Consider the following 27,970-nt stretch of genomic DNA (forward strand, 5'->3'; position numbering starts at 1 on the left):
GTATACAGAACTGCTTAGCCTAGACTATTGTTCCTCTACAAGTCATCAATTCTGGGCAAAACCCAGTATTTTTTTCTATATAGCCATTACACTAGTAGCCAATATTATATCCCAACATTAAACATTCTCACATAACCCTGGTCTGAAATCCTAAACTACTTACTCCTTAATTATTCTATCCATAATATTAATCTATTAGGAATTTTAAAAGTTGTTTTAAGACTGTTTTTATACACAATTAAAAGGAAGTTATGGATAATATTACATGTTTCATTTGAGTTTTACTGATTCTAAACTGGCATATGGTCAAGCTTCCATTTCTGAATAGAAAGCTTTTTGTTTCAAATGTTGTCACGTTTAAATTGCATAGAAACATCATTAATGAGATAACTTTGTAGGAACATTTCCAGAAAAGAATTCACTCAAAATCCAGATATGACAAAAGTCACAACATTATTCTCTTAAGATTTTTTTTTTTGTGGTAAGAATTATCATCAAATTTATGCCATTACAAATGTGAGGGCACAGGTTATAAGAAGTTTACAAAAACCACTGAAATGTTCTAAGTATATTTTTATTATTTTGATTAAAACTGATCCTTAAGAGGCCACTATGAATTTGTTCTGTAATTAGACAGTAGTAACCAACAAATCCTGTGAGTTTGTCACAATTCATACAGGAAGAGCATAATGCAGGATAGATGCAATACAATGCTTTACAAAGGAGCTAACAAGAGAATAAAGGGAAAAGAGACTAGGAGAGTGACTGGAGTCAAAAAAGTACATACAACACAGGGAGATTAGGAATACATGGAATGAAGAGGAAATAGTTGTAATTAGATGATCTCTATGGTCCCTTCCAACCCAAACCATTCTATGATTCTATGACAGACATACACATGAATATAACATGTAGGCAGGCATGACAAAGTAGAAAGAAGTACTGCGTTATACAGAAATACACTGAAATTAGAGATCATCTGGTCATATGGAAGGCAACCTCATCACATACATTCCTTAATTTCTGAATATTAAAAGTATTTTATAAATAATAATAAAAAACAGCTGTGTTAGAGCTGCATGAGTCCCTAGTCAGGATCTGATACAAGACCTGAACTGGCTTGTTCTCTTGGCCAGCAAAGGATCACTAGGGTTCAAGACTTAACAGCCAGACCAATTTGAGAACATCTTTATCACAAGAGACAGAACAGTTTCCTCTGGTAGATAACAAAATTTAGCCCTTTCTATGTAAACAGAGAGCTCCAAACTTACACTGAAAGAAGATGTCAGAAAAGCTGACTAGGAGAGGCTAATTACAACTTCTACAAGTTTTACTAACACGAAACTCAAAAAGTACCTTTTGTACAGCTGTGTATAATTTGAACACAACTGTGAAGTGATCTAGTAGTGTTCATGTTGTTTCTAATTGAAATTTTGATGTGAACAGCTTGTCATTAAGACTAGATTAGAACTCATCAAAACAGATGCCAGGAATACACCAGAACTTCCTTCTGATCAGACACCAGATTGTCTCTTACTGCTACAGTGGCTGAATGATCAAGAAGTACAAGCAGTAATATGGTGGTAAAGGAATAGATGTCTTGACATAACTCAAAACCAAAGCAAAGCAGGAAAACCACTACCCTTCCACCACTGCAGCCACAACAACCACTGCTTGGAGGCTGAACACGGCCTTTCTTCCAGTACACAAATTAAAGCGGCACTTTTGATTTCAGGCTATTAAACCCTAATAATTATATTTTTCCCCCTTCAGCAATTTTAACAAAAAGAGTTTGCATAGATCATCCCTTTCCATGTCTAACCTGAAATATCAACTTCCTTCCCCCTCATGAATTCACAGACCTCATTTCTGAAATCTGAGATCCACCTTCCTACCATGGTTGCGACACCAAAAACTTGTTCCTCCTCAGAATTCTGTTTTATCCTACATCAGTTTTATCCTACATCTGTTTTATCCTACATCAGTAACTAATACGAGGAAATAATGTAATTTTAGCTGACTTTAATGTGACTTTGCAGCTGGAAACAAGGACAGCTTGTTCCATGAGAATGCTACCCAGTACTCCATCATGGACACCAGTTGGAAAAGTATTGGTCCAGCTTTAAATAACTTTCTACATCCAGACATATGTTCCTGGAAGTTTTGCCATCTCCAGAGCTCCAGTCAGGCTCCACATGCCATGTAGTTTTAGTTGTAATAGCTCCCTCACACTCAGCTGTTAAGAAGGAGCTCCCACATCTGAGGCGGAGCCATCCCTAGACAGGCCATCCATCTGTAGTGTTGCAAGGAGATGCAGGAAACAAGAAAACATAACAGGAGTCATGCACTTAACTATTTATTAAAAATAATAAAAATATTCTGTTCACAGCTATTCACAATAAAAAGCACATCCGATATTTTCAGTGTGCAGTTTTGTTAATGATAACTTTAAAGTCTCCAAACTTCAAGCTCCTTTTCGCTTAACCTGAGAAACAATGCAGAGGGTTTTTTTCATGGGGTCACAGGGTTTATAGCAGCATTTCTCAGCCTATGTTAAACAAGGGACGTCTTTACTCTTTCGTAAAAATTAGCATAGGTCATGTGGAAAATTTCACTTCTGTGAAAATCAGCTGGAATTTTGCACTCACACAATGACTTCTGCAATGTCCTATATGCATTTATACAACATGTAGATTACTCAGCCAGTCAAGCCAGCTAGGACATTCAAAGATGTCTTTGCAGATGACTCCCAGTGCTAAGCTGAGAAGTACAAAAGGCAAAACATCAGAAAAAAATGTGTTAGAAGGATCATTTCTGTTTCTTTGGTGTTTCTATTATTTTATTTATTTTAAACACTTAGAAAACTTCTCACATTAGTCATAGTTTGAACGTGGCAAGTCCTTCAGTTACAAGCCCTAAAAATGCTGATATTTACTATTCATGTTTTCTGCTGTTCAGCAAACTTACCAGTGTAAGTTTAACACTACTTGCTGACTGCTAGAAATGTGCAGAATAGGAAGTCATTTTGTTTGATTACTATTTTGAAATCATTAATTTTCCTTCTAATACAGGTCAGTGCCAGCCAATTTTCCATACCCTGGAGAAAGTCTACATCAAGCCCAACCCTATCGTCAGTGAGATTTGTCATTCTGTCATATAAGCAGACTCTGTTCCCCAGTTGACTGGGGTACCTTCAACATCATGAGAGTGCAAAGCACTCTGTACATCTGAGATGTAGCCATTTACTCCTAAGGGCAGGGAATAGCTTTAATCTGACACAGAGGAGATTTAGATTAGACATTATGAAAAAATTCTTTACTGTGAGGGTGATGAGGCACTGGCACAGAGTGCCCAGGCAAGCTTGTGGATGCCGTATCCCTAGCAGCGCTCAAGGCCAGGTTGTATGTCACTTGGAGCAGTCTGGTCTAGTGGAAGGCTGTGGCATGGGGGGTTGAAACCCCATGGCAGTGGGGTTGAAACTGGATGGGCTTTAAGGTCCCTTCCAGCCCAAACCATTCTAGGATTAGAAACACAGTAAAGTTTATGGTGACCTTTGCGATTTAGCTGCCATGCAACTAAACTAAACTCAGAGATTAAGGAAAGACTGGCATTATGAACTGTTTCTGGCCTCTGGCAGACATGCATGGTCTAATTCTGGTGACAATAAGACCCAGACAGCTTTCAGGAAGCTTCTCTGTGTGAAGCTGAGCAAACAAAGCTAACCATATAACCCAATTTTAGCAGAATATGCAGTCATATTTTGAGCTTGTATTACTGCACAGTAAAGCTAAAGAGCATATTAACTTCTCTCTGGTGATCCTAATTTTATTTTCAACTGCTTTTCCCCATTTGAAATTTGCAATTCAATGCAATCAATTTCACTTTGGTTAAACACTTTAATGTGCTCTAATAAAAACAGGCAATTGATATTCTAATTCTGTGTATTGAAACTAGCACTGTATTATGAACACACGACAAAATATAACAAGCACTATGGCAGTTACATAGAGGAAGTTTCTTCCTCAGTTGTTTGTATGAGATATAATACCTGCCTATTTTTAGACAACATAGTTGCCACAAGTAATCTCATAAAGAAATAAAGAGACTAACTAAGCAGTGTCCTTAATTACCATTGACTAATGATCAGAATCTTACTTTTGATGGCTCTTTGTATTTAGTTATCAAACATCCCTACAGTACACTTTCAGTTTTGATTCTGCATAAAAACTACCATCCAAGGAACCACCCATTATACTCTTGCATCCTTTGCAGACTTTCCAGAATGATTTTAATGAACCTGAAGCCAACAGACTGTTGAAATCTGATGAAATCACCATCTGACGTATCAAGCGTCAAACCAGCTCTGCACTTAACCTTCTCAGGCTTGACCTGAGGCATAACTTTCATTAATGGCAGTGGTAATTCTGCTTGTAAAAAGTGAAAGGCTGAAGAAGCTTGGAGCACTATAGTGCCCAAAGCAAAAAGGGAGCAGAGTATATCTATCACTTACTGCACTGGGAGAAGTCCCCACATCTGTTTGTTTCAAGCGTCTAGAGCTTGATTCCGGCTCTAATTTTCCAAACAAATTTTGTGCTGCATAACCTTTAACCTCAGAAACAATGACAGCTCATGCAGACTTTGAACTGAAATAGATTTAATGCTGGAGGGTTTTGTTTTTTTCTTTTTTTTTTTTCCCAGGCAGATAATCATATTCAAGACAAAGCTATTTTGCATTACATTATCAAATGTGAGCAGGATCACATTCAGAAGGAATAACAGATTTGCATTTATGAAATATTGCAACACACAAGACATAATTACTGGTCTTAGAGCTGCCACTTCTCTCCCTTACATGTGCTATCTACTAGCAGTGATTTAATCAAAGATCAGACCAATTATCACACAGAAAGCCAACCCTATTTGTGAATCAATTACCCATATGTGTTTTTTATACTATTATTATAATCTTTCTTGGTAAATGAGTTGCTATTAAATTTGGACAAATATTTTTACAAATCATTTAGAAAGCAGGCAAAGATAACAATGTTGAAATATTACCATAGAAATGACCTCGTTACCTCTGTCTGTTTGTGGTTAAATAGTTTTAAGTGGGTTTTGCATGTGTTGCCAATCTGGTAGATACAGTTTTAGAAAATGTAATAAATAGATGCACATGGCACAAAGCATGGGAGGTTGTGTTTTAAACTGTTCAGTTTTTTTATTAATTTAGACTTTGGGTAATTCCTGGTTAATAAATCATTAATGAAACCAATCATTTCTTTTCAGAATTATCCATTCTGGGTATGGTAGAGAGTTATTAAGGACTTGCCTGACCAGCTATAACTGTTTGTATTAGCGGTGATTTCAGCTGAAGGACAACTAGATTCAGAGGGCACACACAAATATCAAGTCAGGTATGTAAGTAGGAATCACATAAAGCATGCCTAAAACAAAGATCATGACTTACCTAATTTGGTCTAGCTAGCAGTAATTGTTACCCAGACTGCTTCACGTTATGAAAACAAACATGCACTAGCTCAAGTAAATATTTGCTTCTTCAAATGATGCATTGCTCTGCAAGTGCACCATCAATAGGTCTTCTTCATGAGCCAAGACCACACTGTTTTCTGTAACAAGGCAAAGCAGCTAAAGGGTGCTTCAAATTGCTAAGTTCAAAAGCAAAATGAAGTATAAAATATTGATTATAAAGCAGATGCTACTACACTCATGAAGTTTGCTTTCTTTTACAAGGTTTTTATTTTAAGGGGTATAAAGCAGGAGACAAATCTAGGGGACAATGACAAATAAGCAAAATAGAAACAAACCCAATAAGATACCATTTACCCAAGCACCAAACAAATAATCCAACCACAAACCTATCTAGGGGATCACCAAATACAGATGTGTTTCTAAAGAAATATTATCATCAAGCAGAGAAGGTAAAAGGAAAAACCAGTCAGTGAGGAACACAGTTCTCTCTTCCTGTCAGCTTATCCAGTGCAGTTATTTACTGCAGTCGCTTTCAGGACTCACTCTCCAGAATTTAGCTGTCTAGAGAGACTTTTTCCCATGACATGCCTTAAAGATCCGTACCTATTCAGCCTATCCTCCCTTAACTTCATCACCTTATAATTATTTTTCTGGATCCTTTTAAGAATTACTTTCTTGCTTCAAACTTTCCATGTACTTGCCCCAGTCTGTCTTCTGGATCCCTTCTGTATTTCTTCTCTTAATATTAAGACTTCTTTTCAACTCATTGTTGCTAGTATCTAGTAATAAGATCTCTGTTATGTCATCTTTATTCATACTGGCTGATACTCTGACACATACTGTGTCAAAAGCCTACTTGGTTCATCCTACTGTCTTTTCCTCCTCTCTCATCTTTTGGTTTTACTCACATTTCTGTTTTCAAAGTTCATCTATAAAAACCTTTTCCTTCCTGATTACAGTTCCTAATTTCATTCAGTGCCTGACATAATTTCTTAATTAATTCTGTAACTATATAATTAAACTTAGTCACATTTTCTGAAACATCTGGCAGGAAAGAAGCACTCCAAATAAACCTGTAGTATTATAGAACAGGTTGCTATTAGCGACCTATTAGCCTATCATCCTAGCTAGCTCCATATCCATATCTATCAACACTGATTACTTCTTTCTCTTGGACTAGCTGGTAAATCTCCTGGGACTGGAACAATGTTTTGGTTTTGCGTTTGAAGAGCACTGAGGAGTAGCCTCCAACTACTCTTGAGACTGACCATAGTATAACTTAAAGAGATTGTAATAATAGGTAGGGATAAAGGTTTCCTGTAGCATTTGACACAATTAACAATGCACTGAGGCTCTTCAAAAACTGTTCCTTTCTTCAAACTGGACCTTAGTTTGACTAAATATGTGTGGTCTCAGTCCTATAGACCACTTATTAGCACAGCAATGAAGTGTACCTTTTATTGGAATGAAAAAAACCTCCCCTCCATGACTGTTTTCAGGTATCTGCTTGGCAGTGTTTGGTCCTGCAGACCTCTTAACTAAATCTCAGAGACAGCTCCACCACACAAAGACTTGAAATACCACTGGGGGTTCCTGTGCCAGCACAGCTCTCCATGCGTGCACATTAACCTGTGACAGATGAGCTGACTAGGCTGCTCATCTTTTAAGCCGTTGCCACAGAGCTGGAGTTAGCATTACAATCCTTGTTACCAGACACCTACTGCTTTAACATCAACAATGAAGATGAGTCAGTAAGAAACTCCAAAGCAGCAGTGAGCAAGTGCTGAGACAAGTATGTCTGTCTTCTGTGATGGTGTATGCCGTGATACATAAGAGAGCACTGCCCCAGGGTGTTCTTTGCATTATTCTCTCTCTCCCCCACAATGTGTATCTCAAATACTGACACTCCACCCCTGCCGTAAAACTGAAAGAAGAAATTTTGCCCTTTCAATTTCCTCCAGTATCTTGCTTAATTTAGAAGACTTTAGCATTCTATCCAAGTCTGAAGCTTTGTTTGTTGGGGTCTTTCCTTTGATGCCAATAGTACCACTCCTCTGAGCTTTTTCCAAACAGCAGCAGCAGTTTTATAACTTGGCATGATTTATACACTGCCACTCACACTCCAAAGGGTGGGTAGAAGGCTCTTATATAGATTTCAGACTGGTACAACCTGGGAAAGTTATGGTTGGCAGCAGATAAACTTGAGATGATCTGCCTGCAGACTCAGGAAGATGACTTTGCAGCTCACATTTGGCTAGAAGATTATGTTTGTAATCATCAGACATTCATCTAATATGGCAATGCTTTCGACATTTCCACCAGGAAGAGTTTCCACATACTCTTGTTGTAAAAGGGATTTTCATAGCCCTGGAAATATTCTTTCACTTTTGGGAAGTTCTGTCTCTGTAAATACAGATTCTTCCAGACAGAGTAGACAAGAACAAAAGAAGTTATACAGATGGACTCTTTGATTGGTCTATATGTGAGAAACACAACACTGAGCAACCATACATAGAGAATAATAAAAAAGCTGTATGCCCCTTAAAACAACATCCTCAACACAATTTGGGATGAAATATGCATTCAGAATAAATTTTCACTTGAATAACAGAAGGAATGCACAGAGGTCAGTATCTCAACCTCACTCTCACTTTTTTAAACTTCTCAGAGTGAGCTGACAATCTGATGCAAATTAACTGGATAATTGACTTGTTATGGTACAAGGACTTGGAGATATAATATGATCCATTGCAGATAAATGAAGGATAGGATGGTGTCTTTATCCCCACAGTAATTCAGAAACTTCAGAGCAGTCAACTACGTAAAAATGCTTTGAAAACTCAGTCTCTGTTCCACTTGATGCATATCTGCTAATCCTATACTGTGCAAAGAGGGCTTTAGAACTAGCATGACTTGCTCAGCTACAAAGTTTATTTCAGATCTTGTATTATTAGACAGTGTCTATGATTTCTGGGGGGTTGCTTCCAGCCACAGTGAACTTGAGCAGACTTCTGCCACTTTTCTCCTCAAAGGAAGGTGAACCTGCAGGCAGACCAGGAGGCAGCTGTTCAATTTGAAGAACAGACGATCCACCAAATACTTCAAGCATATTTGTTTTCCACCTACAGTCAGTCTGTGAATAATCTATGTGCTTTCAGATGGGCCACTGGTTTAAGTGAATGGAAAGTTGGTATCCTGTGCCTAACACAAATAGCTTGAAGCAAGTACCTCTTCGAACTACATCCAATGACATCATTCACAGACGAACTACATGCAAGCATCATCTGGGTTTGTAGAAAGACCCACTTCCCCAGCTATCATCAAGATTATTTCTTAGGAAGAAAAAATGAGCTCATTTCAAACATGAACAAGATGTAGCAGAGAAAATTATATGCAGACACTAAGATGTCACAATCTCTATTGCTCAAATGTAAACATGATGTCCTAATCACTGCATTCCAAAAATGAGTCCTCAAGTTAGACCAGAGTCCTTAAGTTAGAGACCACAGAATTGGTTTCAGCAGGTGCTGAACCAACGAGGGAAAACACTTTCTCCCTTTCTCTTAGACTCCTAAATGCAGATCTTTATGAAGCTTGGGGGTTCCAAGTTTGAGAGCTTTTAATTAAAGACCTCGCAACAATATAACTTTTGCATGTGCCAATTCTATGCTAAACAGTTTTAATTCTGCGGAAAAATGCTTTTTTTTTCCAAAAAAACCCAAACATGGTATTAGCACTGTGTTAAAAGGATGCCACCTACTGGGCATCTCACCATCCTCCGGTGAAAGACCTGAAGAGGTAAATAAGTAGATAGGGAAAAATGAGTCTGCTTTGCAGGAAAGCGCCCTCAAACTGGGAAGAAAAACAAACAAACAAAAAAAAAAACCACTAACCAACCAACCCAACCAAAAAGCCCCAACCCCCAGCAGCTCTCTTGCTCTTTAAATTAAGTTTCCCAAAAAGCTCAGGGTCTTTTTTCTTTTTTGCCAGCTTTCTTATGCATCTTTCTTTCTCTTGTAGTAGTAGCAGCAGCAATAGCCATGTTTCATAAGCATTTATTCTTTGTATTTTCCTCGTAACCCTTCCCCTTCTGGTGCCTTATATTCCTGCTGAGAAGGTCATGTCTTAACAATCTGTTCACTGTCCAGGCTTCCTACGGAAACAATCTAAAGATGCAATATATGTGCATGAATGCAGAGATACACAAATGCAGACATGATGGAATTAATATCATGCTTTAGGGCAAAATCAGTGTGATTTAGGCTCTGCTTGGTATGTGGTAAAAAAAAAAAAGAAAAAAGGGGTTTCAGCTTTGAGCTTATATTTCCTGGTTTTGTGAGATTACCTGAGCCCCGTTACTTAATTGTTCTGCCACTACATTCTGCTCCAGCAACTGGGTGTCCTTTTCATTTAAAATACTGCTTTTCAGTAGAAAACTGTCAAGCACATAGAGAACTACTTTTGTTACATCTAACATACCTTGCCATGGTGGAGTGAAAAATATCAGGAAAAAAAAAAGAATTGGTATGGGTGGATAAAGTCCCAAAGATTAAACACAAACCTTCAGAAAAGCATGTAGTTCTTGTGCAGTTTGTTAGTCAGAGGACTAACAAAGCAGATGGATACATTTTCATTTACCATTGGGACCAATTATACTATTCCAGCAGTCAAAAGACTTTGAAAAAAAAATGGATTATATTTATACATTTATATAAATGCTTTTTCACTAATGGCCAAAAAACAACCCAACGGGACTTTATAAGCAGACTGCAATTCTTTGCATTAGAGCCCATTCTCATTTTCCCTGTGGTCACTCTTCAGTACATTGACAAGATAATGACAATTTCATACAAATCCATGGTTTTCAAGTAAGAATTTGTTTATGTAGCTGCAAAACCTACTAAGGGTATTCTCCTTTTTGTAACTTAAGAAAGTACTTGGTGCAGTAACTGATGTGGCAACAGCACAGAAATGGTTTTTATCCATCAGCTTCTTCCACTAACACATACTGGAATAAGCCTACTCACACTCTGTGGGAACTGTTATTTTTTACCATTCCACTTGTATTACCGCAGCACAGTAACTTTTACTCAATCAAGACTTGGGTGCCAGCAAGTCAAGCCCAGTCTTTACATCCATGCTCACAGACTTTTCATGCCTGTGACTCTCCTAAAGAACACTTCTGCTACAAAAATATCAGAGCATGCTTGCACAGTGAGGAACAAGCCATCACATTTGTGCCAGGCACATTTGTGCCAGGCTTGAGAGTGGGCACATGTATGCCTGTTTGAGATTGGCACTGAGGCAGCCTGAGGCAGGAAGTGGTGAGCAAAGATGCATGCAGTCGCTTGTATTCAGTGGTGCATCCACCTGACAACACATTTCTGGCCCCCACCAGTACCAGAGCCAGCATGGCTCAGAGAAGCATCACTGCAACAGGCATATCCCTGTCCCACATGTCTGCTGGCCAGAAAAAGCTTCAAGGCTTGCTGGCATCTAACTTCCCTGGATTACATGGAACACACAACCTCAGTGCTAGGAGCACCCGAGATCTCCTCATCAGATACTGAAGAGAGAAATTTTGTGTCATGCATTTTCATTCTATTTTAGCATTCAGCTTCCAGGCATAAAAGGACAGATGTTCTGATTCCAGTCTGCATAAACACTAGTTAAAGGTTTGAACTCAGGCTAGTGATTTTAAGTTGTTATGACTTGTTTATGGAAATGCTCACTATACACTGTTTCCCAATCCTTGAAATAAAGTTCTTCCCAAGAAAGTCAGAAATCATCAGAAGAAAAATGCAGAAGAGTTCTGTATTACCAATCAACCAGATCTGCTCTAAGCAAGATGGCAAAACAAGATCTATAAGGAGATGGGATATGGACCTTGTTCCAGAGTGAGACAGGAATCTGCATCATGCACACAGGTAGTTTTAAATGTGTATCTTGTAGCTACAGAAAACCCTAATTCTACCTACATGCGATAGATAGATTTTCTTTGTCCTGCTCTTGGGAAAAGTCACATGGCACACATTAGCTTGTACAGCACTTTGAGAAGTACCACATTCCTCCTGTCTGTGTGGCAGTGCTTCTTATTTGCTATGTTTGCCTAAAGGGTTAAGTTAATTTAGGATGAGGATACCGTGGAAAAGAGTTTGTGAAATACTGCTTTAATAAAATTAGAAGAAAAACCTAAATCACCAATTTTTAAGAACACCAAAGCCACCTTCTCTCCCTTTACACCCTCAGTCAGGGTGATTTCACATTTTCACCCAGGGATTTCACATAATACCTTGCTGGAATGTCAAACTGAATTAAGAAAGACAAATCTGTTCAGGAATAAGTGTGCAAATTAAACAAGGAGGAGAAAGAGGTTAGAGTTTTCTACTAGATCTCTCTCTCAAACAAACGTGTGGATTTCCTCTCTTTCCAAATGTCTATCCCTCTCCTTTTTACTATTAACTGGCAGTTCTGTCTTACATAATCACATTTCTCTGGGATTCAGCAGAATTTGAGGAAGTCACAGTACCAAACAGGATTTCACCAGTATTACATTCCTTTCTTTGTGTCACGCACACCTTACAACAGGTATGAAAACCTATGAGTAATGCTAGAGGTTTCATAAGCATGGTTAACAAGTATCTTTGCTATTTTACAGTATCCCATATTCTAAGTACTTTGAATAGCAGATTGCATCTTGCGTTAGTTCCTGTCACAGAAAAACTCACTCCTGACACTCCAGTCTCACTGACAGGATGTCAATGCTCCCAGTTACAGGAGCTAACTCCTGCCCCAGCACCACGTCATTTCTCTTAGAGTGTGTGCAATCTACTCATCAAAAAAATAAAACCAAACCTTAAAAGGAAGGAGAGGATGAAGAACAGAGGTGTGCCTTCTTTATCAGCAAATGCTAATGAACTACAGAGAAAATGAGAGTTCTTCATGGACTAGCATTAAGCGCGAAAGCTAACAGACTGGCTGTCATACCGCCACCTCCTTTAGGATTGATGAGCTTTAATTATTCAGCAGGATTAAGATCACTTTTATATTAACTCTCAATAGTATCCTAAGTATATCAGCTTTAGCCTTCTGAAATTTTTATTTGCAGCCTCAGGCTCTTAAATTTCTGCACTGTTTTAACTTTCCACCTTTGATTTTACTAATGGATGAAATTTTTAGCATAACATCTGTCTTCAATGATGTTAAAAGACCCTTTAAGCAAAAACATATGGTACTTTCCTGCAGTTTTAAATCACTGGTACACTTATCTCATACTGAGTTTCTTGGAATTGCATTAATAAAACCAAACTCATGTAATATAGTCAGATGATTAAAGAATCTTCAGATTGTAAAGGTGACTGAAGTTAGAAGCCACTTAGGATAATCTTTATTTAGCCTTTTTTGGGGTTAAGTACTGCAATTTTTACTTACTTGTTCTGAGACTTCTTTTTCCATTGGAATCCTTCTTCACGGGTTTTTGAGGATGAACATTGCTCTCCAAATAAAAAGGGATTCAATAGCTCATTTCATCACTGGTATTTATAGGATTTCATTTATTGTACATACATCAAACCTTTCATGGCAGACAAGATTTATTAATCTCTTTACATTCCTTTTTCCTTGGTGTTCATTACTGCAGTATAAATGCTTCAATGACAGCTAACTCACCTTCAAACTACTGCTGTTTGGTGAGAGATAGAATTATCGTGTTTCCACAGATGAAAGCCAATGCATTTCCTTTTCACAGCTTGGCATTTTTTTCATTAAACAAAGAAAGACTCCTAAAACCCACTACCTGCTCTCAGTAGCTCACTGTGTCATACATACGAAGGATGAGGAAGCAAGATCTAAGACATGGAAGGAAAAATGTTTAAAACACTGTAGGCAGTGTATTGTTGTGTTTTCATAAATGTCACCATGTTCATCACTAGTGCAGCATCCCCAGCTCATGCAGCACATCCTGTAGAGGTATTTCCATATGGAACATTTCATTTTATTTCCAGGAAAACTGTGTCTGTATTTTCTAAAATTCTTGGGCCATTCTTGGACTGTACAATAGAATCTCTTCCTCCTTCAAGTTCTTACAGAAATGACATAATTCAAGCTATTTAGCAGGTAAGCTGCTATCCCTACTCTGAGTTTCAGCTTCTTCGAGGCAATTAGTGGATTTGGCCCTTTTTCCTTTCTTCCATTTTTGCATATGCTTGGATGCCTCCTTTCCAGACCACAGCAATTCCCCGGGTCATAATGAGCTGGAATGGACCTCTGGAGATAGCAACTCCCTCCTTAAAGCAGGGCTAACTTTAAAGCTAGATCCGGTTATTCAAGGTCATATCCAGACTAGCTTTGAGTTTCTGCAAGGATGGAAATGCCACAGCCTCTCTGGGCAATCTGTTCCAGTGCTCAACTGTTCTCGTTCATCTGCTTGCTAACGATTTGGATCTGACTGTGACTTAGATATGTCCCCAGTATCATGTGATTAACACTGACTGGTTTTCAGTGGCTTTCACTCTGGTAAGAGGGTGAGATATTCCTCTCTTTTTAGATATACCTTGTGCAGATGATTTATCAGCAGGCACTTTTGAAACGCTGCCTTCTGGATAAAGTGTTGGAGGCATTAATTAGTTGCCCTCCTTGTCCTATCTGACTTTTCAGTATCAAATTGTGCATCTAACATAATGAATATGCTTGTTAGAGAGAGCTTAGAAGGGATGTCATTTAGCATGAGTGGGCTGTTTTGTTCCTGTATCACTGCATGATTGTTCTTGTGTTGATTTGTTCCTGATTCATTGCCTTAAAGATCTGTAATGTCTATGCATACATGGAATACCCTATTTTTTTTCTCTGTTGCCATCATCAATTGTACCCTTTTGCATGGCTTCTTCACTTTTGTAATTCATGTCTTCATTGCCAAGAGGCTTGAACTGGAAATAGCTGTCACAGTGCAGTATGCATTTCTGGTACTGTCTTATAGCTGGATTTTGCAGCAAGCAGTTGACATCTTCTGTCTTCACATACACACAGAAGATTATCATTACACTGTCCTGCCAGGGTACCTCCTATTCCAGTTTTCACTGCTATTAATGTATTTCCCAAATTTAAATAAATAAACTTTATATCCAAAATTATCTCTGCAGGAGTTATCTCTATCTGTTATAGAGCTAGCTGGATGCTTAATTGTATCCTTTGACTTTTATCCACATAGAATATATGTTCTTGTATCCTAATAGCCTTGTTCTGTGCCACAGGTACACTTTTTCCTGTAGTCAGTCCCAAGAACTGCACCCCAATATTGATGTTCATTTCTGTGGCTATTTCTTCTTAATTTATCTCAAAAATTGCATGTCTCACCACTATAAATCTCCTTTTAACAGCAACACTGCTGCTGGCTGCTTTCCCCAGAGACATTCTTTAGCTGTACACATTGAAGACTTTGATGTCCTCAGTCTGCTTTAGCATTCGTCTTCTCAAACACCTGCTTCTCATTTTTCATTGCATGAAGTATCTTGTATGATGCTACAATTTCTTGGGTTTGTGCCTCTGCAGTATGCTTCTCTTCTAACATGAGCTGTGGTTGATGCTTCTCTCTGGGGCTGTGTATACGAGTGACTGCTGACCTCCCACATTTTATCATTCACATATCATCAACAGTACTGAGGTGTCCTCTCATCTGCTCTCTGTCTCTTATACTTAGAGCCATTCTGGTGATATTCTAGGATGTTCAGGTGTCCTTCAGTAACATACATACTTTTATTTCATTTTTACCTCCTCCTATAGAAGTTTTCCAGCATCCCACTCTCCTGTGCAAGAACATTCTTTTTATGATCAGTTATAGCTGGCTGATTCACTCACACCAAAGGACTCAGTAAGTCCTCAACTTTCCCAGATTTCTTCCCTGAACTGGGATTTCCTCTTTCTGAAACCAGATACTTCAAATAACTCTAACTGTCCATTCACCTATCTTCTGTCAGCTTCAGAGCTTTTCCCTTATGAACATCCATAAATGTTCTCATCTCTCTGTACAAAATAATATGAGAAAAACAGAATCTTTCTCCTTTTTTGCCTGAAGTCCAGCAGAAAAATTATTCCATCAACTAAATCTGTGCATAAATTAAGCTTTCTGTAAGTTCATCGGGGGCTCACTTCTTGTCTTTCTCTGTATGAGGAACAAAAGAGAAAAAAGGGGGGAGGAAATTCTGTCTCTTCCAAAACATCTTCCTCCTACTGTCCTGGTGTCCTGCCAGCTCCCACCCCTACTGCCCCTAAATACTGCCCCTAAATGCCTCTTCCCATGAATCACTGCTTTTCAGGTATCATAGAATCATAGAATCATAGAATAGTTAGGATTGGAAAGGACCTTAAGATCATCTAGTTCCAACCCCCCTGCCATGGGCAGGGACACCTCACACTAAACCATATCACCCAAGGCTTCATCTGACCTGGCCTTGAACACTGCCAGGGATGGAGCATTCACTACCTCCCTTTGCAACCCGTTCCAGTATCAGTTTGTGCCTCAGCATCTAATAGGTCAAATAAGCTTGTCCTTCTCAAACAAGCCTGTCTTTCTGAAATGCTTTCTGTTCCAAGCTCCACTAGCTCTCAGTACTAACACAATTCCAATTTCAGTATCCCCCTTCCACATCTGAAACCATTCCCATTTTCCAACACTATTTATACCTCTTCCTGCTCCTCCTTTGTGCTTTAGTCTTGTTCTATCTGCCCTCAGTTAGGCAGCATTAACTGGCTTACACTACCTTAGAACTGTGACTGCAGACCAAAGCTTCAGGAAGGTCGAGGCTGTTGCATGTGTGGGTGTGCTCTTACTCAATTAGTAGAAGGTTCAGTCATGACTTAGGAACCATCTACTCTCAAGTCCATTTTCCACTGTATGTTAGTGCAAGAACTTCTCAAAGAAAAATAACAACTAGAACTTGAGGATATTAGCAAAACAATATATTTTGCACTAGAGGAGATTTTAGTGACCATAAGAAAATATCTGGCTAAAATTTTCCAAATAAATTGAACAGGTTGAAGACTGTGACAGTTAATTTTTCTTTTTTTTAGATATATACAGCCATGTCTCTGTATTATATTTAATATAGAGAAAAGGCTCCCCTTTGAAAAAGTGCACTGTGGCGAAGCACCTGGGGAGGAAAGGGATAGTAGTGGATGGGACACGCAGCAAGTCTCCCCCTCTCAAAAGGCTGTGCCAGTATGTACAGGTATGTTTCTGGGGGTCTGGGAGTGGGAATTTTACTGCTATGGGCCTGAGCCCAACAAATTAGTCAGTGCAAACCACCACGGTGCTTCCCTGGATGCTCCTGTTCTTTGACTCCTGTTCCTACTTTCTCCCTCCTTGTTGTTGCATTGAGAGAGGTCTGAGAAATGGTTCCTTTGCCTTACCCAGATCCTCTCTTTGTTTCTTCCTTTAACACCATTGCTAGCTGCCAACCTGCAGGACCCCTGAGAGCACAGCAGGGTACTTCACTATGAGGGTGGTGAGACACTGGAACAGGTTCCCCAGAGAAGTTGTGGCTGCTCCATCCCTGGCATTGTTCAAGGTGATGGGGGAAGGTGTCTCTGCCTGTGGCAGGGGGTTGGAACTAGATGATCCTAAGGTCCCTTCCAACTCACACCATCTATGATTCTGCGAGTATGCACTGTGAATAGGGCTGTATTCTCTCCCAGGATCTCCTTCAGAGTGCTGCATCCTTGTTCATCCAAACCATGCCCATTGCAGAGCAGAAGACTCTTATTATACTCTGGTGCATTTGTTTGAATTAAAATAGTATTTTACTATCTATAAAATAAAATTTCACTAAAATTGAAATCCTGCTCTTGAGCTGCAAAAGTATTTTAATTATAATTTTAAAAAGATAAATAAATCTTGCAATTGTTTTCTTTTTCACTGAAAAAAAAGGAACATTTTCAACAGTAAAATTAGCTCTGAAATACTTTGTTTAAAATTCTACACTGAAGCAATTGGCATAACTATCTTTAAATGTTATACCCATATGTATTATCCATGTGGAATTACATATGAGTTGAAAAGCATAATTTAAAACTTCAAGAAACCTCTTATCAAGCATATTCTTTGATGTGGTACATGACCTGCATTATAGTAACTAAGATTTGCATCATATGTTGCAAGTGGTTTAGATAATTAGAGAATATTACAGGCTTTGATACTAGTAAAACACTGTCCCAATATTTTACAAGGGTATGAAGATCCTTTCAGTTAATAGTGTATGCTCCACAGGACCCTTTCTGTATATAGTGCACACATACCTCCTCCTGGCTTAACCATACTTATTTCTCACACTCTGCAGGCTATTAAGCCCCACTTCTTTTCCTCTTATTAAAGAGGAGGCTGCTACAGTTTTCACCATGGATTAGTTTAAATACAAAGATTTGGGTCATTTCTATCACTGCACAGAAAACTCAAACAGCTCTTTGCAGTGAAAAAATGCTGGAGTGGACTTGGATTTTTAGTTTGCATGCACATCTCAAATGCAAATTATTTTGGACAGTAGGTGGAAAAGAAGTAATATAGCTATATGGTGACTACCTACAGGTTTTTCCAGTGATGACTTCTGATTACATTAGGCCTTTCAAGGCATAAAAACATTTCCTTTGAAACACTGCAATTCTGATTGATTGTCAATAAAGTCAGAAGATGTTTGAACACTTAAAAAGCCAAACATACGTACATTTTCTTTTCAGTGCTGAAATTACTCCAGTCTTTAGGAAGCATATACTACCAAACACCATGACACAACAAAAAACAAAAAATGCAATAAAAATCAACAGAGTAGGAAATACTGGGTCTGCTTTCTGTGATAACATCTGGTAACAATGATTATTACTTACTACTCGATCTTGCTTCAACCCAAAATGTACTTGGCAATATTTGAACCGAGGAAAATATTGTAACACGAACAGGGCTTGATTCTTTTAATCCCTTGAGCAGTCTGTAGTAGGGGAAGTGGCCCTCAGCAAACTAAAGGAAGTCTCCTCACACCCAGTTGCTCTCCATCACTGGTCTTTCTCAAGAACACAGCTTAAAAGTTTTGCTCAAACTCCAAGCACTAGAACTGTGCATGGTCATCAGGACATGATCAGCTGTCTATGGGTTACCTTTTCAGTTTACCAATGGATGCCCTTGAACAGCCTGAAGCAAAGCCAAAAACTTCCCAGAGATGCTCTAAACTGGTCAAACCAAACCAGCCTTTGAATCGCACTAATCCTGTTTGCCATCTTCCTTTGTCAGAAAGAGAGATCCCGGAAGAGTTGGTATATAAAATGCTAAGATTCAATACTCCATTCAAACACCTGTAAAACCAACTAAAAACCACTATCAGTGATTGGTCCTACCAATACTTTCTATATGCAAAATTAAATATTGAACAATAAATTAAATTTTCCCTACTACCATACATGCAAATGGAAGACAGGGCTGTCTATTAGTTAGTTAGGCATTTTATAAAGTAACTTTCCAGAAGGGCATCTCTACTACTAAATACTAATAACAGCAGCAAAACTACCATTCCTCTACTGTTTGGAGCATAGGGATGTGGAGGCAAAAGAAAATAAGAATTCCATTAGGAACTGGACTGACTGTTGAGAACAGGAAGAGCTCTTACCAGGAAAAAAACAACTTCTAGCCATGTGAGGAAACTCAGCAGTCCTAGATACCTTTCTTTACCAAAGCCAAGAAAAATTTTGGAAGTTTCTCTATGAAATCAAAGTACTGAAGATGTAAGCATCCTCCCTCTCCTATCCTTCAATATTTAAAGCTGGAGGAAATTGCACACAGCATGTTTAACACTATGAAATGTTCATGCCCACAGAGTGTTTCAGGTGGCTAGCACAGTTTGGAGAGGGACTATCATGAGAATCTAAAGGTCAAATATTTTTGTTGCTCACTGTACTCCAACGCATAAGAGATGACAATCCTTAATACATAAAGAGCTGTAACTTTATGGAACAGCATTCATTCCTCTTCTGTGAGGAATCATAGTTGTTCATGCAAAGATACACCATTAACAAAGAAAAGGGAGCTCAGTGTAATAGAAGGGCCTGGTGATGAAGCAGCTGCACAACTACAGGTAACAAAGAGTACAGAACACAGGCTACAGACTAAGGCTACAGGTAACCAAGACTACATGGATAGAGACAAACAAGTTGGAGTAAATCACGTGGTGACAGCTCTGCACAAAAGAATGTTGCTTTGTGCAACAGAAAATGAGACACAAACTGATTCTGTACTGAAAGCAATGTAGGGCATCATCAGTACAGCATTGCATCGTAATGGGGTAAATTTAAAAGGAAAAATCACTTGTGGGGTTTACATTACTTCTCCACAGATTACTTAAATGAAACCAGCATGACTTGCTACAAATAACTGCTCTGGTAAACACTACTTGCAGGGAAGATCCAGATACAAACAATATGAATGAAATACAACTGCAGAGCTACTTGTGATTTTTCTAAGCAGTTAATACTCATGATTGATATCAGCTGGAGGGAAATTACAACTAACAGAAATGGAGTCATATATCTGCATACATCACACTGAAATGCTACAGTCACATGAGCCTTCTCATGTTAGAACATGCCTCAGTACTGCCTGAGAGAAACAGAAGTGGCTAATTCACTCTGAATTTATTCAGTCTTTGATTACCTTTCTCACTCTTCCATCAAGCTCTAAACAGTGCCAAGGATTACAGCTTTTTTTTTTTTATGTGAGCACTGAAACTTAAGTAAATATTTCACCATAAAAAACCCACACACAGAAAATGCAGTTGACCTTTAAAGGGACACTGTGCGAAACCGGGAGTCCCATTCCAGTCAGTAATAAAAAAGTAAAACAGAAGTTTAGTTCCTTTTTCTTTTATATCTCAGCACAATCTTAACTGTGGAGGCTTGACATCTTTACAATGGCAACGCTGTGCTTTCAGAAACATTTCCCATATTTAAAAGAGGTATTTTTGTCAGCTTAGTTCTTAGAAGACAACTCTTAAGACACAATTCATCTTGACTCAGGCAACCTCCAAATATGCCTCCAAATGTGCCTAAAACGCTTGTTTTGCCTGCAAAACTGTCCAATTTCTATGACAAGCTAACAGAACAAAAATCTGCTTTTCTACTTGTGGAGGGGTAGTTCAGCGCTCTGTAGTACTTTGATGCCTTTCTGTTCACATCCAGGAAGAGAAAGGCGTTTTCAAACACCTGCTTTTGAATAGTAGCAATTTTCTAACCTGTGCTTTACCCTAAGCTAATGAAGACGTCACAAACTACAGCTAACATATCAAAGCCAGCAACATGCTCACAGCATATCTTTCTATTCCTTGAAAGTACATACTGTTAGACCTATCTGAATAAAATAGTGAAACCATGGATTCAAAAATACTGCAATATTTAACAAATGTATTATTCATCTAACTCTTGGTAATAGTTAATAATATTCATCAATAACCACAGACAAAGTGATGTGGTTCTTACATACACTGCTGGATATGACCAAGCAGGAAATCATTTGCTAGACAGTGCCACATGAAACTAAAATACATGCTTATTTCCAAAAACACTCCTAGAATTGTGGTGTGAACAGCCAATTCTGCCGAATCTGTGCCAGGTTTTTAAGAAGTATAACTGAAGTAAATGACAAAAAAAGTCAAGGTCCAGAAGTCTGTTTTAAACTAGATGCCATTCTGTATCACCTTTACTGAACCACACAGGATTACCATGAAAAACAAAACAGGAGCCCTGCAATCATGTTGAGGTGCAGTAAATAAGAAGCATTTACATGAACTACATTTTTCAGTTTGTGTACAGTATGGAAAAGTAAGAACACCAATACTGCATCACTAAACCATCTCCTCCTGGAGCCAGGAAAGCTCCTCTGCAGGTTCGCAGAGTCTCTGGTGCACAGGTTAAGCTGATCCTTGCAGTAACCCACCTTTAGGGACTACAGCACTTCCGTATGCAACTTACTAAAAGCAGTACTAGTTCATCTGTCTACCATATGACCCTAATTCAGAAGGCATTTTGAGAACCATGGAAAAATACATGGCAGCATACCTCTGATGTGCTATAAATCTACTCTGATTCCCAGTGCTATTCCGTATCAGCTAGAGTCAATGACTCCACTTTCTCCTTATGGCTGAGTACAAAAATTTCTTGTTCTTCCTTGGTTTCATGGTAAGTCTTTGCATATATCCATATGAAGCAGCAAAGGCAGTCAAATGGAGCTCACTACCAGAGGGTAACTACCCATCCTGGGCATCCATATGCTTAACCAAGGGTCACCTCAAAAACATGTAGCCAGCTGAAAGGCTCACAGGTTCACTGGTGAGGCACAACCATGTCTTTGGTTTGTTCACAGATCACCTGAAGTATGACTCCTCCAACATCTGTGGATACTATCTTGATTAAAAAGGTGTCCAGCTAAAACATGCCTATAACCTTTAGCATGAGACATGGCTTTTCCAGTTGTAACTTTTGGGCTAAGCCCAGCAAGCCCAGCATTCATAACAGTACCTCTTATTGACCGAGATGTGGCCAATATCTCTGCCATCATCATCAGTTCCTTCAAATGAGCAATCCAGTGTCTCTCCCTTTTGTAGTTCAAATTTCATCCAATATGAAGGACAGTTTTGAAAACAATCATGCATATAGATTTCTCAATTCTTTCCACTTGCCATATCCCACTATCAAATGCTATGCATGGAAAAAACTGTTACAAAAATAACTAAAGCTTCAGTACAAAATATCTATTTCTAATATCTGTATTACTGACCTTCAAGCAAAAATCTATTTTAAAATTAACAGTGCTGTTTAGGTATGTGGTCTTTCACAGTTGTTTCCCCCTGCTTCAGAAGAATGAGAACTACCTTTTAGGAAATTTACATCTATGCTTTCTCGGCATTAGAACCACTTGTTACAGCATCTGCACTGTAGCAAGTTCCCATACAAAACACCACCCCTGTAAGCTCAGTGCCATGCACTCAGGGCTCATCCTGAAGCAGTAATTTCAGGTACCCACAGCAAGTCTGTCACACAGGCATGGCCGCCACCAGAGACCTGCTCTTTGCTTCTCAGGACTGGGCCACAGGATCGTGTCTGGCCACTGCCATTGGTGTTGCACTCATGTACCAGAGGCTTCTAGCAGGTAGACCCACTCTTTCCTAAGTAGGGAAGTAACTAAAAGCAATGTCAAATGCAAAGTGGGTGTAAGACCAAAACCCAGCACTGAACAAAGGACATGTAATTATGTGCAGTTCTTTGGCAGGCTACTGCCAGTAAACACTGAGGTTCATAAAGAAGTAAGTAAGATCAGATAGAAATAACATACAACCTTAAGGTGCTGGTCATTCATTTCTGGGTACCTTTATGAAAGAATTAACTTTCAATCCTATTAAAAGGTGCACAGTGTACCCTTTTTAAGTAGAGAGTATTTGAGTTTCAGACCTAGATCATCTGTTGGCTTTTGGCAAGATGTCTTCAGTCTCTCCTGACATTGCAAATTTTTCAACACAGTGAATTTTACTCTGTTGAGTAGTTCTACTCAGGGTCCTGACTGGATGCCACTCTAACACATACAGCAGTTTGAAGTGCTCAGCACAGGACAGGATCTCCCCTGAAAGGCTCAGGTAAGATCTGTGTTAGCATTAATATGGCTTCTAATACTGGCTTCAGTGGCAACAGTTAGGACTCAAAGATCAATTACCAGAAAAAAAAAACAAAACTGAGCTTACCAGATTAGTAATATATAGAACCAAAGGCCATTTTCAGAACTGAATTTCATGGTACTTGCTAGCCCAGTTTTCAGCCAAGTGTAGCTCAATTATTGAGTCACTAATTTTCTCCAAAAACTTTATTGTTATGCATACTTTTTAAAATAAATACAGAAGAGATTTTTCTAGCTAATGATTTTAATGAACTCCAAGTCATGATGTGCTCTTTCTTCCATTTTCACTTCTACAATATTAGTAGAAATGATTGTCAGCAATGCTGGTCATGCCAGTGTTATCAGATAACAGGACTTGCAAGTGTCGATTTAGCTTCTTACAGGCTCATCATTACAGATTTAAAGTTAATATATAATACTAACTGGCTAGCTTTAAAGCAATGTTCCGTTCTGCTTTGATTTGGAAGAAACACAGTTCGGCAAACACTCTGTAGAATGTTGTTTTCATCTTTAATGAAAATTCTCTACTTCTTCAGATGGTTTCCAAACCCATTCTTCTGTAGGCATGAAGAAAAAGAAAGTTTGCAGAACTGGATTCAGTCAGCTTGTTAAGGTAATCCTTCTGAATATATGATTTGGTAATGTTTCAACAAGGTTTTTAGAAAAGATGCTTCTGTTCCTTCACCTCCCACCAAAGCTTGCAAGCTGCAGAGAACTAATCATAGAATCATAGAATAGTTAGGGTTGGAAAGGACCTTAAGATCTGTAACATAGCTCAAGTGTTTGCTGATATTTTTACAATAAGTCAAATATTTATCAGTTTATTTGTGAACTTCTTCGACATAAACAACATAATCTGATAATATTCCCCCCCTCCCCCCATCACTAACTGAATTTAAACATTGCCACTTTCTAAACAAAGTTGGCTGACACTTGCCATAAATGATAATGAAGACCTATGGTGAAGCCCAGTCCTTGGAGGTGTTAATTGAGAATTTGCCATTGATCTTAAGAGGGTCAACATTTACTCAAGATTTATAAAGTCAGCATACTTTACTACATGCTGGTAAGTACTGAAACACAATGGTTCAGTTCATTCAGAATAATTTCATGATAGCTATAGTAAGCACCAGAGCAATAACTTAAGCAAAAGCATATGAAGACATTAAAAGGAAATATTAGCTCTCCTGTATTTATTTCACCACTTGACAATTATGCTTAGGATCCTGAATAGTGAAATAAATTCCCTCTTCAGCTTGACACCACCTGCAGTTTGAGCTGTTGATAGCAGAGAAATGTTACCCTGAGCGACCCTAGTATATTCAGCCCTAGAGCAGTGTAGAGACTTTTCCACTGACCAAATGCAAAGATTCCCCACCTGAATACCATCCCACCAACACTGAAGAGGAAAAGAAGCAGAAGCAAGAGTTTTTTTTTCATTCAGTGCCTACAAAAAGACAAAGGTATTTTAATGCAATGGCTTGATTAATTCATTCCAAACTCCCTTTAGCCAGACTACTAAACTCTTATTACAAGAAGAGTGCAGAGTCCCAGGAAGAATATTACATGCTGCATTACTCTAAGAAGTTGAAGTGATAGCCAGCATATGTAAAAGTGTAGCTGGAATGCATCTGTTATATATTGATAATATTGAATTCAAGAGGTCTTAAACATCTTTCTATTTACTATTTTTCTGAATGATTTTTTCATTCATCATTTTGGTTACAACTGACATTCTGAAACCAAACTAAACCAGAAGGATTTTTTTCCTTTTCTTTACAAATTGTCGATTTCGTTAACATTGTCAAAAAGCCCACAAGAATGAAATTAATATAGCAATCTAAAACAAAATTGGCAGGTGTTTATATTGTACTTGGACACATCCACTAAACAGTCTCATACATCAATCTACCGTCATCACTGGCAATACCTACTAATGTTGTTCTATGTTTGCAGTGTGAAACGACAAAGAAAGTATACATATCGGTCTAGCAGATGGAAAAATAACACGGGAATAGTATCTGACACGAATGAGAAGCACGGAGTAGTGACTCAGGTGTCGTTTAAGTGCCCCGTACTTCCAGGATGGAAAGCGGCCACTCTCTCTGATCTACACCGTACAGGCAGCGACCCGCTCGGCAGCGCACCAGCCGCGGTGGGAACTCCGGGATTCACCGTTACCGGAGCCCCCTCGGTTCCCGCGGAGCCCAGCGGAGACTGCGCTCCCTCCCGCGCCCCCGCCTCTTCCCCCGGTGCCACCGCACACTCTGCTGCTGCGAGTCAGAGCTCCTACACCCTCTGCCCCAGGCCCCCCACCCCCCCTATTTTTGTCTGCAGTGACAGCCACGGTCTGCTCCCCTCTCCCCGCCGGGGATCGGACCCCCGCGGCCTGTCTCCTCCCCGGGCCAGAGGGTTGGGAAGGACAAGAGGCGAAGTTGCCGGGACTTACGGTGGCAGCGCTCCCTGTTCTGGGGCGGCACCTCTCCCGGCCTCCCGTCACCTCGGGCCACCTCCGCGGTGGTTCGGCACCCGCAGCGGCGCAGCCGGGACTGCCTGTCAGTCCTCGGAGGGGGCGCACGGCTCCGTCCGCTCCGCAACACCCGTCCGGTGGGTGCCCGCGAACCGGAGTGGGCAGGGTGGCCGAGCGCTTCAGCCGGCACACGGACAGGCACTGGCCAGGGCCGAGCCCCTCCGGCGGGGCTGCGCCTCGGGAAGCATCTGCCTCCTTTCATCCGCGACGCGCACACCCCCCGCTCCCCCCAGCTGCCGGCGGGGCTTCGCGCCGACGTCGGTGCGGGGCGGACGGAGAGCGCCCGGCAGCAGCGGCAGCGCCTCCCCCGCCTCCGCCTCCCCGCTGCTCCCGGCCGCCTGCTACCGGCGGGGCGGCCGCGCAGGAGCCGGCGCTGCTCCGGCGGCAGGGGCGCGGGTGGTGAAGCGGAGAGGGGGGCGCCGCTCCCGCCGCACCGAGGAGAGGGGACACCCGTCTCGGCCCCGCCGGGGAGCCCGTGGGCGGTGGCTGACAGCCCTGCCCCGGGTGTCCCCCGGTCACGGGCCCTGCTCCAGCTTTACCCTCTTCCTCCAGTCACCTTCCTCCTCCTAGTCTCGGGGAAGTTTTCTGACCCGAGACTGAGTTGTGGTCCCATAGCGGGCACCTTTCTGAAGAAGAAAGCCGGAGGAGTGGAGGGCACGGAGCTGGACCCCAGACCTCGGGGAGCCCTGCCCGCCGTGGGGATGCACCTCGCATCCTCCTGTCTGCCCCGTCTCCTCTGCTGCTCTCCCAGCTTGCGTGAACCATTTACCTACCGTCCACTGAGCCGAACAAGGGATGGCCGCAGCATTTACTGGACGGCAAAATCATCTAAATTCCCGTTTCTGCTCCAGAAGCGTTTAAAACAAGAGGAGAGGCTGAGGAAGACCCTGTTCCGAGCACCTGTGGTCTCCTCAGAAGAACAGCCCCCTGCTGTACCTGCTGCGCGGGCATCCAGAGGCAACTGAGCCAACACTCCCACGCTGCAGGAGCGCGTCGAGTGATTCTGTGTGAAGCGCTGCAGGGGAGGACTTCTCTGCTGTGAGTGCTCCAAGCTGCCTAATATTTAAATACCCGGAGAGCCACAGTAAGGTTGGAAGAGTGCGCGAACGCACCGTGATTCACCGCGCTCCTGCCAAACGAGGCAGCGCGGACAGCAGGTAGGAGGGTGTCTTCCCAGCAGATGGAGTCAGGAGGCAAACAAAACAAACTTGCTCACAAGGTACCACCACCAGGCTAAGAATAGCTTGCTTCTTTTGTCTTCCTGCACGAAGGACGTCGCTGCCATCAAATGAAAGGAACTTCCATACCGGCTTTTAAGTTGTCTGGCTTGCTTCTGAATGAAGTTGGCTCTTAGTGAAGTGGTTTTCAAGTGTTTTTTTTTTTTTTTTTTTTTTTTTTCCTACCTGCTGCTTTGTTTTATAGACTACAGTCAAATTTTACAGCTTGCCCTTCTCATAGGAACCTGCATTCAAACACAGCGGGCTGCATTTCTTCCTGCTTTCACAGAGCTCGGGGTGTGCTGAGGAGGGAGGGAGGGAGGGGGGAGAGGAGAAAGGGAGCTTAGTGCTGGGAAAGAAGCGCTGGGCTGGGCATGTAACCAAGAAGAAGGAACCTCTTTGCCACTTTTTCCAACAGCTTTTTGAAAGAGTGCCTCTAGATAGCACCATCAAAGAAATTTGTCCTCCTTAGGATATATTGGGGGCAGGGGGAGGGGGAAACTTACAGATGAGACACTCATCTTTGTGATGAATATTGATGTAAATTATCACCTTCTTAAGATTAAAACTTTCAGTACAAATTTCACCTTTACTCTTCTGAGGACAGCAAGGAGGATCAGTGGGAGCAGCTTTTATGAGCTCTCATAATGCCACAATTGCTTCACTGTTCACTGCTTTTTCTGTCAGGAAGGTTTAAAGAAGGTTTTCATTAGCTGCACAGAGCAGTACCCCTACGGACCAGCTGCAGACGTGTCCCTCTCATATTCCAGCTGCCCTTAGGTGGGCTCAGATGAGTCGTGGTTCTAAGTGCTTGAGATGTTTGTGAAAGGGGAACTGCTGAGAAGCAAAACTCTTAAGCTGAAGCCTAATGAGAGTAGGAGAATCGCCCTTCCCGTCACTGCAGCAGTAAGTTGAAAGAGGAAAAACAGAGAGCTTTTTTCATACCTGATAGCCTGGAGTATTTTCTTTTCCAGAGGTTTGGGGAGGGGGGTGATGGAGGGTAAGTGGGTCACCTAACAAGTACAGATTGCTTTAAAAGAT

The 27,970-nt window shown here is 40.5% G+C and overlaps 1 protein-coding gene across 1 annotated transcript in view; it reads right to left on the reverse strand.

Annotated features, from left to right (window-relative positions):
- The window catches only part of CALCR (calcitonin receptor), a 164,528-nt gene extending 138,203 nt beyond the window's left edge, over positions 1-26,325 (reverse strand). Inside the window, 4 exon segments of the mRNA XM_034060559.1 lie at positions 25,632-25,754; positions 25,756-25,815; positions 25,818-26,207; positions 26,269-26,325. Of these exon segments, the coding sequence (XP_033916450.1) occupies positions 25,632-25,754; positions 25,756-25,815; positions 25,818-26,207; positions 26,269-26,325 (630 nt within the window).
- Between the last annotated feature and the right edge of the window lie 1,645 nt (positions 26,326-27,970).

The sequence above is a fragment of the Melopsittacus undulatus genome, chromosome 1 (assembly GCF_012275295.1).
Source record: "Melopsittacus undulatus isolate bMelUnd1 chromosome 1, bMelUnd1.mat.Z, whole genome shotgun sequence".
Classification (NCBI taxonomy): Eukaryota; Metazoa; Chordata; class Aves; order Psittaciformes; family Psittaculidae; genus Melopsittacus; species Melopsittacus undulatus.